General features: G+C 41.0%; 3 protein-coding genes across 3 annotated transcripts; all 3 read left to right on the forward strand.

Annotated features, from left to right (window-relative positions):
• Positions 1 to 1,015: 1,015 nt before the first annotated feature.
• On the forward strand, positions 1,016 to 2,808 carry LOC101737971 (uncharacterized). Its single transcript, XM_062668594.1, has 4 exons — positions 1,016 to 1,133; positions 1,428 to 1,955; positions 2,040 to 2,208; positions 2,335 to 2,808. The coding sequence occupies exons 2-4, from the start codon at positions 1,856 to 1,858 to the stop codon at positions 2,594 to 2,596; spliced, it is 531 nt and encodes a 176-aa protein (XP_062524578.1). The 5' UTR covers positions 1,016 to 1,133; positions 1,428 to 1,855; the 3' UTR covers positions 2,597 to 2,808.
• A 66-nt stretch (positions 2,809 to 2,874) lies between these two features.
• On the forward strand, positions 2,875 to 4,183 carry LOC110386264 (uncharacterized). The gene is made up of 4 exons (XM_021352034.3): positions 2,875 to 2,992; positions 3,082 to 3,393; positions 3,530 to 3,698; positions 3,911 to 4,183. The coding sequence occupies exons 1-4, from the start codon at positions 2,932 to 2,934 to the stop codon at positions 4,092 to 4,094; spliced, it is 726 nt and encodes a 241-aa protein (XP_021207709.1). The 5' UTR covers positions 2,875 to 2,931; the 3' UTR covers positions 4,095 to 4,183.
• Positions 4,184 to 4,303: 120 nt separating this feature from the next.
• LOC105842467 (uncharacterized) lies at positions 4,304 to 7,893 on the forward strand. Its single transcript, XM_012695726.4, has 6 exons — positions 4,304 to 4,509; positions 4,664 to 4,767; positions 4,853 to 5,000; positions 5,489 to 5,581; positions 6,154 to 6,311; positions 7,661 to 7,893. The coding sequence occupies exons 1-6, from the start codon at positions 4,452 to 4,454 to the stop codon at positions 7,865 to 7,867; spliced, it is 768 nt and encodes a 255-aa protein (XP_012551180.1). The 5' UTR covers positions 4,304 to 4,451; the 3' UTR covers positions 7,868 to 7,893.
• The last annotated feature ends 7,072 nt before the right edge of the window (positions 7,894 to 14,965 follow it).

The raw sequence follows: 14,965 nt of genomic DNA on the forward strand, positions 1-14,965 counted from the left end.
ATCGTATAAGCAACACCAAATCGGTCGTAATAGCGAACCTCGGCAAAAGCCTGTTTATAATGAAGAAGATCCTTGGGTTGATCATGATGATGATTAATTAATGCGTGTATAGCTTAATAAAAGTACACGAATGACTTCCACAGTTAAAGAAGAACATAATGTAATAAAATATAACATAAGTTATTTAGGGACATCGGAACTGCTACTACATTTTATAAGCGAGCTTTCGGAACAGGTGAGCTAAAAGTTAAAACTTAAAAGTTGTTATGTTTATGAACGAATACTTATCACGAAGTGGGCCGTGAGCTCTGATCTGTAGCAAAGAATAAGGACAAGGGAAATTTTCATATTATACATAAGTCTAATTATCTCGTGGCTTTGTTGTAAACACAGAATTACAAATGTAAAAACTACTACTCCTACTATGAAAAGGTCAAATTTGCAATAATACTTTTTGCAATTTTCTTAAAGAAATTTTCCTTAAATAACACAAAACAGATTTTACTGTCACAATACAATACAATATTTGCTCCTGTTGATGAATAAATTAAATTTATTGATTGTTTGTTATAAATAATATTTCTCCACATGTATATTTCTAGCTATATCACTCATGAATTCCAGTCACGCATCAAGTAGCGAAAGTCATCGATTTCATTATCACTTTAAAGTAAACTTTCTCTTGCATTGACATTAAAATTTGAAACTTGTTCTGAACTGTACGCAGCACTGTTGTATAGTTAGTACTGTTTAAATACTCTGTGTATGTATCTGTAATTTGTAGTGTACTGATCGTCGCATCAGAAATAATAAATCAAGGAACCATTAAATCGTTTCTGTTATTTCCATCATGACAAATGTCTTTAAAATAATGTATTTCCGTTTGTTTATTTTAATTTTATTTATCAAAGCTTATCAATGTGAGTATTTCATATTAATTAATTAATTTTAAAATTTCAGTTCAAAGATTCTGAGAATACTCTGATTCGCTCTTTTTTATGCGTTACGGTGTATGCCGGCCGTAGAAGAAGAATCCTCACATGAGACTCCTGCCTACCATAGTATTGCTGGGACTGTAATTTAATTGACTTAAAAGTTCCCAAGAGTCAAATTTATTTGCCATCTCTTAAATAGTTAGTAATTAATGTAATTCGTTACTATAGTTTCAACTTGAATTAAAGAAATAATTACCTACTGCCGCAAAAAAGGGGGGTAGGTGTGTACAGCGACGAGCTCCATTATCAGGACCAACGTTTTTGGTAAACAGTCAAAGTGAATAAATTTACTGATAAATTATATTTATAATCCTCAGTCTAATATATCACGACGAGCTTATGCCAGTTAGTCAGTAATGCTATTTAAAAAAAAGGGTTTTCGTGTTTTTTTTTTCGTGTGATTCGTTTTTGATATTCCTCATTTCTTTTTAGGTGATATCGAATTTGATAAGGATAAAGAAAAAGATTACAATGAAATAAAATTCAAAATACCCAAAATTGTTTGGAAACAGGCTTTCGATCCCACACCAATTCTTAGAAGTCCTATAACTATAGTGTTACCGATACACGTTCAACAAGATGATAATAATGAAATTGCTGGTGAAACAGACGATATTGATACTGAAAATGTAGCTGTGGACTCAACCCTTGTTGAAGATTCACCAGCTGATCAAAATAACCCGGAACTTGTTGAAGACACTCCTGTATCAATAAGCTCTCTAAGCCCAGTGAGTACTGTCACACAAGCAACTGATGTTGAACCTGAACAAGAGGTAGTTGGGCAAGTGATTCGATTTCCATGCTCATGTATTTCTGGACAATGTGGTTGTTGTACTGGAGCTATACTTGAAAGATTCAAAATGAAGACCTGTGGTAATATTTCATTTGTACCTGAAGATTTTGTTTTCGACGTAAGACTGAGTGTTAATAATAATACAGTGGTTCGACGCCGTGTATCAGGTAAATGCAGATGCAATACAAATATTAAATAGCTAGTTTTTTTTTAAATTACAACAAAAATCACCTGCCTTATCGTTGTTGCAGCTAGTGATCCTCCACCTATTTGTTTTAATCCAAGAAGAGCACCTTTCGTCCGTGTTTGTGCAGAAATTTCAAATATTCGCATTAGAAACAGGAATGCGTTCGCTTGCCTTGAAATAAATGCTGATATTGGCGGGTTTACAATTTATTCAGCCTCATTTCGATGCTTTAGGTGGGTAACATTTGTTATAAAACACAAAAATTATATTTTCAACCGTAATTTTACGATTACGTTAAGCTTGCACCATGTTCTTACCATTTTTCGTTCATTACACTGAAAATTTATTTTTTATTTTAGCCTTGGGTCTAAAGGTCTACAAACAGGTCTAAAACCTAAGCCTGTTTCATCAGGTCCTACTCCGGTTAGCTTATTTGGAAACAGTAACAACGAAGATGAAGGAGGTTTTCTAGAAAACGCAGCAGGAGCTGTTTTTGGTGGTGATGAAGGTGGTCTTTTTGGTGGTTCAGATGGATTATTTGGTGGTGGGAACGATGAAGGACCATTAGATACTATCGGAGATGCCATAGGTGATTTTTTCGATGGACGAAAAATTGATTAGTTTATAGTTAGGTTTTTAATGTGTATCAATATCATGTTAAAGTTAATTTCATAATAAGTTTTAAATTTAAATGGAATTTTAATTTAATAGTAAGATCCTTCCTAAAATATATCATCCTGTTAAATATATCCTGTTGAACTAATTAAACTAGTTAATAAATTCTTAATCAGCAAGTAAAAATACAATTCAATAAACTAATTTATCACGTGAAAGTTTGTTTTCATGGAAGTTAAGCATCGCGTATGCGTGAACCGGTTCGAAACTTTGCTTGAGAATTCGAGATTCTGTGTTGAGTAGACGATAAGAGCGCGCGTACCTTCGCTTCAAGCTTTATAATGTTATACTTAACTATATTTTTTGGTATTATCAGTATAGCCATAGACACAGCAGAGACAGGTAAGAAAATATAATTTTATATACGACTATACAATAATTTTAATGCGTGCTCGAAAATATAAGATGCAACGTTCTTAAAAACTTTTTAGCAGTTTTAGAAGTTGAAAACAAGAACATTACTGAAAATGGAAACATCGATGTGCTTAGAGCGGCAGTGCTTAAAAGCATTTTTCAGCATAATGGCACAGTCATTTTAAGAGGTCGACAAAATGTAAACGGGAGTTTAAGCGATTCACGACGTTGTTCCTGTGTTCTGGGTGTTTGCAAATGTTGTACGGGGTACATAATGGATTTATTGAATCAAAAAGCATGTATGAAAGTGACATATCATCCTGGAGACTTCGCGTTTGATGTTGCCATGTCAATGAATAATAGGATTCTGTATGAAAATTCTTTGTCAGGTAATTAGTCAACATTTTACTAGTAACTAATTATGTAAAATATTTTATTACTATCATAATAAGTTCGACGACATGAATTTGTCGTGGACAAAAAACGAAATCTGTATTCGTTTTGTATCAATTTCAAAATTTTTAGGTAAAAATCCAAAACCTATTTGCATTCATCCTCCGAGGCTAACAAATTTGAGAGTGTGTGCAAAATTTTACAACGTTTTCTTCCCCGGAAGAAACTTTCACTTTTGTCTAGCGATGACAGGACAATGGAGGTCGGTCGAGCTCTTTAACATGGCGTTTGATTGTTTGAGGTAAGTCTGAATGTCTTAAAGTCCGCGATGTGAAGTAAAGCGCGAGTATTTGAAGATTGTATTATGTTTTGCATAGATCACAAACTCATTAATTACAACTACATAATCAGAAAGCATTAAATAAATAATGACTGTAAGCACTGAGTTGTGATGACGGGAGTTACTCGTGATTTTGAATTATGGAATTGTAAATTGATTAATCACCATTTCAGAATGGGTGCAAACGGCTTAGCTATGGTAAAACCTGATGAAAATGGAGGCATACCTATACCAGATCCTCATGGAGGTGTAGACGCCGTCATTGACGCAGGAGAAGATAACATCGAAGAATACGACGATAATGTAGTACGATCGCTCCTAGACGATATATTTGATGATGATGACGATGAACGCTAAAACTTTACCAACGAGCTTTGTTAACAATAATATTAAGACTTTAATCAAATGCTATTTATATTTTGGTAATAAACAATTGTGTTTTTCAATGTGTTAATAATTATTGAGTAATAAAGTTTAGTGAAATAATAGATTTCCATTGTCAACGTACAGTGGTGGTATGTAATATCGATTCGTTACGCAGGAGTTTCTCTAGAAAGTACCGCAAGTCAGTTGCGTCCGAACAACGCATACCTTGCATACAGATAATTTGTCACTTTGTATATTGACGTAGGTTTTCGGGGTACGGTCATTTGTATTGTGTCCCTAGAGGCGGAAACAAATCACTGTTTGGTCGGAACAGACTTTCGAACAGAAATGGAATGGAAAATGATAGTATTTTTACTTTTACCATGTTGTTTTCTTTTAATTTCTGGTAAGTGTTTATCAATCACGACGTTATATTTTAAATTGGAATTTTCTTTGTGTCGCTAATTACGTTTCATAATGAATGATTAACTTTCAAACTTAATAAAATTAATTTGTTCATTATAATAAGTGATATAATAATATTCTTATAATGTTTACAGGAAATACATTAAAAAAGAGTAGACAAATTTTCAAAAGCAGTAGAATAGATAATACAATGGAAGTATCCGATTTTTCAGTATACTACGATATTGACACTAATGAGGTAAACATTATTTAATTTTTTACTAATTTATTATGTACCCGTAGGTGTTATATTTAAAGATAATGTTAACTTTTATATTTTATAGACCATAAGAAAAATGATGCCACGTCCTTGGTATCAACCTGGTTGGTTACTTCGTTTTCCATTCCGGGGTGGAAAGTGCGTCTGCGAAGAATTAAAATGCACTTGCTGTACCGGAGTACGGATTCCCGCCTTTAATTTTGACAGGCGAAGTAAGTTAGACTTCATTATTTAATCATTAATTACTTTTTAACCGACTTCAAAAAAGCAGGAGGTTCTCAATTCGAATGTATTTTTTTTTAATGTTAATTCCCTCATACTTTTGTCTGGGTGAATCGATTTTGATGATTCTCTTTTTAATAGAAAGCTGACGTTTCCCGTGTGGTTCCATTTCAATTTAGTCCAGTTCTGATAACGGTATCCGTGAGAAAACCATATAAGTCTTAAATTTGCATTAAGTACGTGCGCGACAAATAGATGAACAACTCAATAATTCAATATCACGCCAACCGATTTCGTTGATTATTGTTTTTAGTGTATATTAATTTGTTTTCGAATACCCTTTTTTTCTATTTGAAGTCAGTTTTTGTTAAAGCATGTCTATTTGCAATTATTTTATATAGTTGTTATATTGGTTACATAATTAACTGTTGAATTATAATAATATAATATTTATTATTGACTTTATATTATGTTATAGCATGTGCGATATTGACATACGAGCCAACGGAAACAATGATCGACTTGGAGGTTAAGATGAACAACGAAACTGTTTTAAGAAACTCTTATTCAGGTAAAAGATCTACAACATCCGCTTGAAGTCGCTAAATGTGATCACAGTAATAAATTCAGAACACTTTTATGAAGAAAATTATGAACTCACCTTCGAACTTATACTAAATACTGTAATGATAATACCTACAAATTAAAATACAGCAAACAACACTTTTAATTTTGTGTATTGATTAGGTCATTCTGTTTTAATTAACACAACAATTTTTATTCAACAACTAGCTGACCCGGCAGACTTCGTAGTGCCTCAATCGATAAATAAAAGTACCTAAATTTTTGTATAAAATAAACTTAAAACAAACAAAAGGAATCCGTTCGATGTCCGATTTTCATATTTATCTACCTTTTAAACCTTCTCTAGACTTCCACAAATAATTCAAGACCAAAATTAGCGAAATCCAGCCGTTCTCGAGTTTTAGCGAGACTAACGAACAGCGATTCATTTATATATATATATATAGATTTCCTTATATGTTAATTTTCTCAAAAAAGCAATATAAAAAAATTGGGCGATTTTCAGAAAAAAAATATTTTCAAGGAAAAAGCTTTGTATAACATAATTGCTGTTTTCAGCCCGCAATCCACCACCTTTTTGCGTGCCGATTCCAGTACCATACCTACCTCCTGGCTTAGTAGATATGTGTGTGCGGCTTTTTGATATAAAAATCGTGGATCAAAAACTGCACGTTTGTATGGATATGGACACCAGGATAGACAAGGCACCAGTTGTTGTGAGTGTTTTGGTTATTTAAGATTTTCTGTTCTTTTTGTTGAATTCCGCCACTTATCTTCAAACATGAGTTCGAACGTTATAGTCTAAGGGCTGTAACACCGGTCAACTTGGAACAGCTTGTAACCATTTCATGTCAATGTTCATCAAATTATCCCACTTTTAAATCTGTTTACGCTTCGATTTACGTATTATATACTTCATAAGAAAAATATGGTATAGTGTATAATTATTATTGAACTCATCATTAAGAAAAGCAATTGAAATACTGGCAATTTTTACTGGTGGTAGGACCTCTTGTGAGTCCGCGCTGGTGGGTACCATCACCCTGCCTATTTCTGCCGTGAAGCAGTAATGCGTTTCGGTTTGAAGGGTGGGGCAGCTGTTGTAACTATACTTGAGACCTTAGAACTTGTATCTCAAGGTGGGTGGCGCATTTATGTTGTGGATGTCTATGGGCTCCAGTAACCACGTAACACCAGGTGGGCTGTGAGCTCGTCCAACAACCTAAGCAATAAAAAAAAAAAATAGCGCTTAAAAATTTTTACTCAACAAAAAAAAACTATCGGTCATATTCATTTACTGGATGCGTTTTATATCGATTTTATGCGCGGTTAAGTCGCGCGTGCATTTTACAATGCGTGTCCATGATTTTATGCAGGTTTCCTGAAAAGTTTAACTTTCTAATAACTTCGTCATCACTATTCGAAAAATAATAATTACTCTTAGTACACCGTCAAGTATAACTAGTCAGTTCGTTTATGGTTGAAATATATCGGTGTATCAACAATACACTGGGAGGCAAGATTTTCGAATTCTATGCATATTAATCTTGCATAATGGTAACATCGTTTAGAAAATTGCTCGAGGTGAAATATTACTCATACCATTACCACTACCAAAAAGTAGACAACTTTCAACTATCATTTTTGATTGCCTCTAGTAATCTGGTGCTCCAGTCGAGTGATCTTTGCTAAAAAATATTTGTTATCCGGGATCCAGAGGCCATATTTTCGAATTCTATGGATTAACTTTGCTCGAACCGTAACATCGTGGTCTAGAAATTTGTTTGAGGTGATTTATTACTTATACCATTATGCACCACTACCAAAATTTTCGATTGCGTCTAGTAATCTGAGGCTCCAGCCGAGTCAGTATCTTTGCTAAAAGTATTTGGTATTCAGGATCCCAACATATTTCTTATTACCTCGTGTATTTGTTACCGACACTTATAAAACTGGAAAATATCCTGTTCTCTGGGGCTTGGGGCTCTTGAATGTCGAACGATCAATGTACATCTGAGACTTACTGACCTAGTAAATAAAGTTTGTAATTTTTTTTTATCAATAGGTGCTACATTTCGATTGTATGGACATGGGATTTAACGGCGTTGGTCTATCAAAGCCCAGTGGCAGCACTAACATATCACCTGGTTTGGTTGAAGGTGCATCTAGCAGCACTGAGTCAACCCAAGTAGCCTACGATATTTTCGATCCTATTACCGATACTCAACCCACCACGGAAGCAATGTTTACTAACACAGTAAAATATATTTAGTAATAAATTTATTTATTTTTCAAATATCCAAGTTTTGATTTATACCCATTTTCAGTCGCTCCACTTTTTTACTATCGTAAAGTATCTATGACACTGAACATCTTTCTTGCAGCCATGCAAGTGCTGTCTATCGTACGATAATCGTATTTAATGGAACTGGTGGTAGGACGTCTTGTGAGTCCGCATGGGTAGGTACCACCATCCTGTCTACGAGTATTTCTATCGTGAAGCAGTAATGCGTTTCGGTTTGAAGGGTGGGGCAGCCGTTGTACTGTAAAAACGGAGACCTTAGAAGTAATGTCGCAAGGTATATGGTGGCATTTATGTCGTAGGCGTCTGCGGGCTCCGGTAACCGCTTAACACCTAGTGGTCCGTGAGCTCGTCCACCCACCCAGCAATAAATACAAAATTTATAATAATAAATGCGAGGAATCCCTATTGTACTGTTCTTTGCTATGCTATGCTACTGCTATGTATAGCTGCCGACAATTTCGTTTAGGTTTAGGATTCCATCAGTGGTAAAAGTTTTTTTTTTTTTTTTTTTTTTTTTTTTTTTTTTTTTTTTTTTATGATTGAGAGATTACTGGTGGCCCGAAGGCCTTTCCAGTTTCACCAGGACAGGTGGGCGAGCAAAGGCTCAGCCAGGAGGGGTGGGATTTGCTAACAGCTGCCCGAGCGCCTCCGAAGGAGACCTAACAACTCAAGAGCAATTGCTTCGCGAATGAATCTACTACCGGATCGGAATCGCGACCCGCTGAGAAGATCCGGCGAGAAACTCAGCGGGCTGATGCATGGGCTAGGTTGCACGTCGACCTCTTTGTCGAGTTCGACGAGTACGGGTACTGGGGTCCCTAAGCCTGCTCCTAGTATTAGAGCTGAAGGCATCTAATGCAAAGGTTATTGGATCTGATGGATCCGTAAGGACGTGTCTAGGGCGTCGACGGTGACTGGCTCCTGCATGATCAGGATTCGGTGAGTAGTCAGCGGCGGCAACGATAAGGCGATTATCATGACGCATAGCCTTATCGAAGTACCGTTCCGACGCTGACTTCATGTATTTCTGGATTGATTCAAGGCCCAGGTCGTCGTGTAGGTCAACGTTCCTCACGAACCACGGAGCCCCGACGGCTAACCTGCAAAAGCGGGATTGTAGGGATTGGAGGGTCTCTATGTGTGTGCGGGCCGCGTGAGCGAACACCACACTCGCGTAAGTCATGACGGGCCTTATGCAAGTTTTGTAAAGTGTCACCTTGTTCCGAAGGGACATTTTACTCCGCTTACAGATCATGGGATAGAGTCTGCCGAGAATGAATGCGGCACGGTCGCGGACTGTTTTTATGTGTGGGCGGAATGTCATGGATGCATCCAGGGTGACTCCCAGGTACTTAACCTTCCTGACCCAGGGTATAGGTTGGCCGAAGAGGGTGATCGGGGGAGTGATATTTCTCCTCCTAATGCGGGAGGAAATAAGCGGTGAGTTTCCCCTTTGAAATAACACTGCTGTGCTTTTCGCCGGGTTGATGTCTATGCGCCATTTTCGGAACCACTGTCCGAGGGCTAACGCTGCGCTCTGGAGTTTACTCGCGATTAGGGACTTGTTTCTACTTGAGTAGTAAACGGTTGTGTCGTCAGCGAATAAGGCTAGCTGGGTCGGCGGCGACCAGGGAATATCATTAATAAATAAACTAAATAGGAGCGGTGAGAGAACGGAGCCTTGCGGCACTCCAGCCGTGAGTGGTCGCGGGGAGGAGCGGGTTCCCTCTACTCGATATCGAAAAGAGCGGTTCGACAAGAAGTCCCGTATGATGAGCACGAGACTATCCGGCACGCCCATGTTGAATAGTTTGAAAATCAAACCGTTGTGCCAGACTTTGTCGAACGCTTTTGCGACGTCGAAGAAGAGAGCTCCCGTGTATAACGGTTTTGGTCGATTAAGCCCCACAAGAATGTGCTCCGTGAGGCGGTGCACCTGTTGAACGCATGAGTGATTTGTACGGAATCCGAATTGTTCGTCGATGAGAATGCCCTTGGATGAGACGAAGTCTCTGAGACGTTTGTAGAGCAGACGCTCATACAGTTTGCCTAGAGACATGAGGAGGCTAATCGGGCGGTAACTCGTCGGATTATTTTTTGGTTTGCCGGGTTTGTGTATGCCGATAACGTCCGCTTCTTTCCACACCGTGGGAAAGATACAGTTAGCCATAGCGGCATTGAAAATAGATGCCAACATCACGATGAGTTGGACGGGTAAAAGTTTAATAACGCGGTTAGATATACCGTCGGAACCGGGAGCCTTGCGAGGACGTAGGTCTTTGATCAGGTCTTTAACTTCCATTGAGGTGACGGGCGGTAACGCGTCCAAGGGTGGCAAGGAGGCTCTGCGTTCTACCTCACTGTCTACTAATTCTACATGAACAGGGTCCGCGGATTGAATGCTGGGCATGCACTGGGCTTGCAATGTATCGGCCAGCAGTTCTGCTTTTTCGTCATCATCGAACGCCGCGAGTCGGCCTGAGGGGCCTACGAGGGGGGGCATAGTTACTACCGTATCCGATTTGAGAGTACGAGCTAAGCGGTAGTAAGACCTTTGGGAGGGCGCGAGTCCTTCTAAGAAATCAGACCATCGGGCATCTCGGACTTCGGCGATGCGAGACTTTACGTCGCGTTGTAGGGCACGCATTCGAATACGATTTTCCGTGGTAGGATACCTATCGTACGCACGGATCGAGGCGTTCTTAGCTCTAAGGAGTTCCCTAATATCGTCGGGCAATATGAAGCGGTGAAGGAAGTCCTCCGCTACAACTTGCTTCGATGACCTATCTAATGTCGAGGTGATGTGTGACGTTACGATGTCTATGGCTTCAGCGGTATCCTGAGGAGACGGAATAGAGTCCGGACTAAACGGAAGCGATGGTGGATCAGATTCAGCCAGGCTGATGCCCAGCGTGTGCCAATCCACCACAGTCCTCGTGACGGGAACGGAATCGGGAGCGCGACCGAGCTTCATAATGACGGGACGATGGTCTGAATCTAACTCTGAAACTACTTCAATCGAATGTAAGCGCAGAGTTACGTTTTTTAATAACGCTATGTCGAGTATATCCGGGCGATGCGCGATATTTAGCGGGTAGTGAGTCGGGGTCAGCGGAGCGACGATATCGAAGGCGAGATCATCGACTAACGCGTCGAGGCGCCTGCCATTAGGGGTTGAGGTGTGAGAGTTCCACCTGACGTGTTTACAATTTAGGTCACCCGCCAGAATGACAGAGCTTCCCATGCCGAGCAGCGCCTCAATATCACTACTTAGAACAATTTTATCCGGTGGAAGATAAACGGACGCGATAACGATCGGCGCGTGTCCAGTCAATGAGATTCGGCATACTGATGCTTCGATGTTAGAAAGCGCGGGGGGGTCGAGTGGGACGCAATGCAGGGCTCTTCTATAGTAAATGACGGTACCACCACCACGAGCAGTGAGCCTGTCGTTCCTAACCATGTTGTAGTTCGCGATTTTAGGGTCGCGGCGCGCGGGCTTAAGCAGGGTCTCCTGCACCAAAAAGATGTCAATTTGATGGTCACGCAAAAAATCACAAACCTGATCACGTTGATTTGCGAGACCGTAAGCGTTAAAAAATCCTATCGTTACGGATAGGGGCTTGATTCTACTTATGTACGCCATTGATTACCGGCGGAGTGAGGGGAGGACGTACGTATTTAACGACGCGTATACGTCAGCGTATTCTTGTACAACGGCGATGAAGTGTTGTGCAGTGGAGGCGGCGCGAATGGCGTCGCCCAAAGCATTAACGCGGTCAAAGTTGATCGACTGAAAAAAGTCGATCGCTAGAGCGAGATTGTCGGACGCGGTCGGAGGGCAGGTCGCGGGGGAGGGGTGAGTCGCGGGGGAGGGACGTATCGCGGGGGTGGGACGAGTCGCGGGGGAGAGAGTTGTAGCCGTGTTCGTGTACGGCAACGGTTTAGCCCAGGCCGAGACGCTGGGCACCGACGCCGGCACGAAAGCAGGCTTAGCCTTCGGCACAGAGGGTGCCGTGGCTTTGATGTCTGGGCCGAAAGCTCGGAGGCGGTTTTGGCGGGCGACGCGGCGATTTATTTTAGGGGCTCGGGGGCAACCACGGTAGTTCGCGGGGTGACCCTGTGTTCGGCACAGGACGCAGCTAGGCGGTTCCGTAGCGGTTTTTTGATCGCGAGTGCAAAGGCTCGTGGCGTGATCGCCCAAACACTTGACGCATCGGGAGCGCGCGTGATAATTACGGGAAGAGTGCCCGTACAACTGACAGTTATGGCACTGGCTCGGAGTGCCTTTTTTATGGGGGGTTTCGACGGTTATTCCGGAAAGCCTACAGACTGTTCGTACGTTGAAAATTTGCTTGCCCTCGGGGGTAGGCTGGAGAGCGACGAGAACCATATTGTATGGCTCCCTCCCGCGTCCTGTGTGCATGCGGTGCACGGAATTGACCGGCAGACCTTGTTCTAGAAGGTCGGCCTTGACGAGATCGGCATCTAATTCCTTTGGGATGCCGCGTATGACCGCGCGAAGTTCACGCTCCTCCTGAAGCGTATAAGTGTGGAAACTTATACGCTCCTTGCGGAGGTAGTTTGAGAGGGCCCTATGGTCGTCGGGTGTCGTTAACTTAATTTGAATCCCGTTCGCGAGGTTACGGGCGCTGATAAAATTAATTTTTTTGGCCTGAAGGGCCAGGGAAACTCGGTCCCAAGCTGCCTTCTCTTGAAGGATTACCGGGGGAGGGGTCTGAGTTTTATTTTGTGCCACTGGACGCGGCGACGGTGTGGCACGGGCAGGGGGAGCGACGGGAGTCGGAGGGCGAGGGCGCGACGCGTTCGCGGCTTTACTAATTTTAGCGGCCGCGGGAGCTCGGGACTCCGCAGCGCGCTTCTTACCCTTTTGTACCAGGGTGAATTCATCCGTCGATGAGGCGGGGGCGAGGTCGACCTCCATGTCCGAGTCAGAGTCAGAGGACGAGGAGGCAGCAGGCTCGGGAGCAGGCGACCTACGGGCAGATGCAGGACGTCCGTCGGAGTCTACGGAACCCGCGGATGATCGCGCCAGGGGAGCGGCGGCCACGGCGTACGACGCAGCAGTTTTACCCACTAGTATAGGCGACGCGGGAGCGGCAGGCATGGCGGACGCTGCGGTGTACGATGCGGGAGCGGCAGGCATGGCGGACGCTGCGGTGTACGACGCGGGAGCGACGATCACGGCGGAATCCGCGAGAGGGCTCACGGCGTGATCGGCCTTGAAAGCCAGAAACTCAGAAGTGAGCTTTGGGTGGCGAAGTCGGAGGAATTCTGTAAATAAAGCTTCCATGATGTCTGACCCAGGTGGGGCTGTCCCGGGTCTTAAACACACTCGCCTAGCGGCGAGGCCCCAACTTCTCGGTACTTAGCGGTTCGATTGAACACAGGTGGCGATGCGGCACAATTACTGCAGGAAAAAGAAAGAACAACAAAAAAAAGGAAACAACAAAAATAAACCAAAACAAAACAAACACTTCCAGGAACACACTTTGTCGGCAGATGTGCCACGAACAAAAGCCGGGTGAACAAAGGCCGGGCTAACAATAAAACCAGGCGAACAATGGCCGGGCGATTGAGTGGTCGATGAGCACGTCCGCAGGCGGCGGGTGCTTCTGTCGGACTGGGTAAAAGTTACCAATGACTTAGTTTTTTTTTCTTAACTTCCTTCCTTTATTTATTTGAAACTAGCTGACCTGGCAGACTTCGTAGTGCCTCAATCGATAAGTAGAAGACCTAAAGTTTTGTATAAAATGAACTTAAAACAAACAAAAAGAGTCCGTCCGACGGGGGACACATCAAAGGAAAAACAAAATTGTTATTTTTATTTAATTCCGAGCATTTTCATGTTTATCTACCTTTTAAATGTTCTCTGGACTTCCACAAATAATTCAAGAGCAAAATTAACCAAAGCGATCCAGCCGTTCTCGAGTTTTAGCGAGACTACCGAACAGCAATTCATTTTTATATATGTATATAGATTATAATCAAATGGAATGAAATTTATTGAAACGGAATGAGACAGGATGAAATAAAGCTTTAGTAAAATAGTGGTTATTTACTAAGAATTCAGCGGACTTTCCCAGCGATTTGGTTTCATTTTCCCAAGTTCATGCATTTTCACAGATGCTAAGCAGTTACTAAACCACCTTTATTTAACTTGAACGCTTAAGCACACATTTAAGCATGAAGAAAATGTAAATTAACAAAATATAGCCCTTAAGACTATCTTTTCCTAGTGTTTCGAGTTGAAATCATAGATTAATTAAATGATGTAAGTACAGTTTATTAAGTAGGTCGTACAAGAGCTTATAAAAGTGTAGGCTAAAAAATTTATATTTGACTAAAATCACTGATGTCGTTATGACAAACTTTTACCCGAATAATAATTCTGGGCGTGCTTGTTTTAATAAACTGTGCTCGTAAAGATGTCCAGGCAGAAAAGTTTTTTAAAATCGTTTAAACAAATGGAAAATGATAAAATATTTACATTATTGGTTTAAAAAGACATCGTGAGTGTACCCATATAAAATAAAATCTAAATTATTATGCTATGTATATTTTAAACAAAAGCATTTAAATAATTTTATATTATATATTTTCTAAAATATTTAAAATCACAACTAAGTAATTTTTAATCGTTTTTTTTTTTTATTTTTTTTTTATTGCTTAGATGGTTGGACGAGCTCACAGCCCACCTGATGTTAAGTGGTTACTGGAGCCCATAGACATCTACAACGTAGACGCGCCACCCACCTTGAGATACAAGTTCTAAAGTCTCAGTATAGTTACAACGGCTACCCCACCCTTCAAACCGAAACGCATTACTGCTTCACGGCAGATATAAGCAGGGCGGTGGTACCTATCCGCGCGGACTCACAAGAGGTCCTACCACCAGTAATTACGCAAATTATAATTTTGCGGGTTTGATTTTTATTACACGATGTTATTCCTTCACCGTGGAAGTCAATCGTGAACATTTGTTGAGTACATATTTCATCAGAAAAATTGGTACCCGCCTGCGGGATTCGAACACCGGTGCAT

The sequence above is a fragment of the Bombyx mori genome, chromosome 5 (assembly GCF_030269925.1).
Source record: "Bombyx mori chromosome 5, ASM3026992v2".
NCBI lineage: Eukaryota > Metazoa > Arthropoda > Insecta > Lepidoptera > Bombycidae > Bombyx > Bombyx mori.

Excerpts from the sequence above, each read along its gene's own strand:
- LOC110386264 (XM_021352034.3), top strand. The coding sequence starts at position 2,932 with ATGTTATACTTAACTATATTTTTTGGTATTATCAGTATAGCCATAGAC. Across the intron at positions 2,993-3,081 it reads CATAGACACAGCAGAGACAG|CAGTTTTAGAAGTTGAAAAC; the intron begins GTAAGAAAATAT and ends AAAACTTTTTAG. Across the intron at positions 3,699-3,910 it reads ATGGCGTTTGATTGTTTGAG|AATGGGTGCAAACGGCTTAG; the intron begins GTAAGTCTGAAT and ends TCACCATTTCAG.
- LOC101737971 (XM_062668594.1), top strand. The coding sequence starts at position 1,856 with ATGAAGACCTGTGGTAATATTTCATTTGTACCTGAAGATTTTGTTTTC. Across the intron at positions 1,956-2,039 it reads GGTTCGACGCCGTGTATCAG|CTAGTGATCCTCCACCTATT; the intron begins GTAAATGCAGAT and ends TCGTTGTTGCAG. Across the intron at positions 2,209-2,334 it reads GCCTCATTTCGATGCTTTAG|CCTTGGGTCTAAAGGTCTAC; the intron begins GTGGGTAACATT and ends TTTTTATTTTAG.
- LOC105842467 (XM_012695726.4), top strand. The coding sequence starts at position 4,452 with ATGGAATGGAAAATGATAGTATTTTTACTTTTACCATGTTGTTTTCTT. Across the intron at positions 5,001-5,488 it reads CTTTAATTTTGACAGGCGAA|CATGTGCGATATTGACATAC; the intron begins GTAAGTTAGACT and ends ATTATGTTATAG. Across the intron at positions 6,312-7,660 it reads TAGACAAGGCACCAGTTGTT|GTGCTACATTTCGATTGTAT; the intron begins GTGAGTGTTTTG and ends TTTTATCAATAG.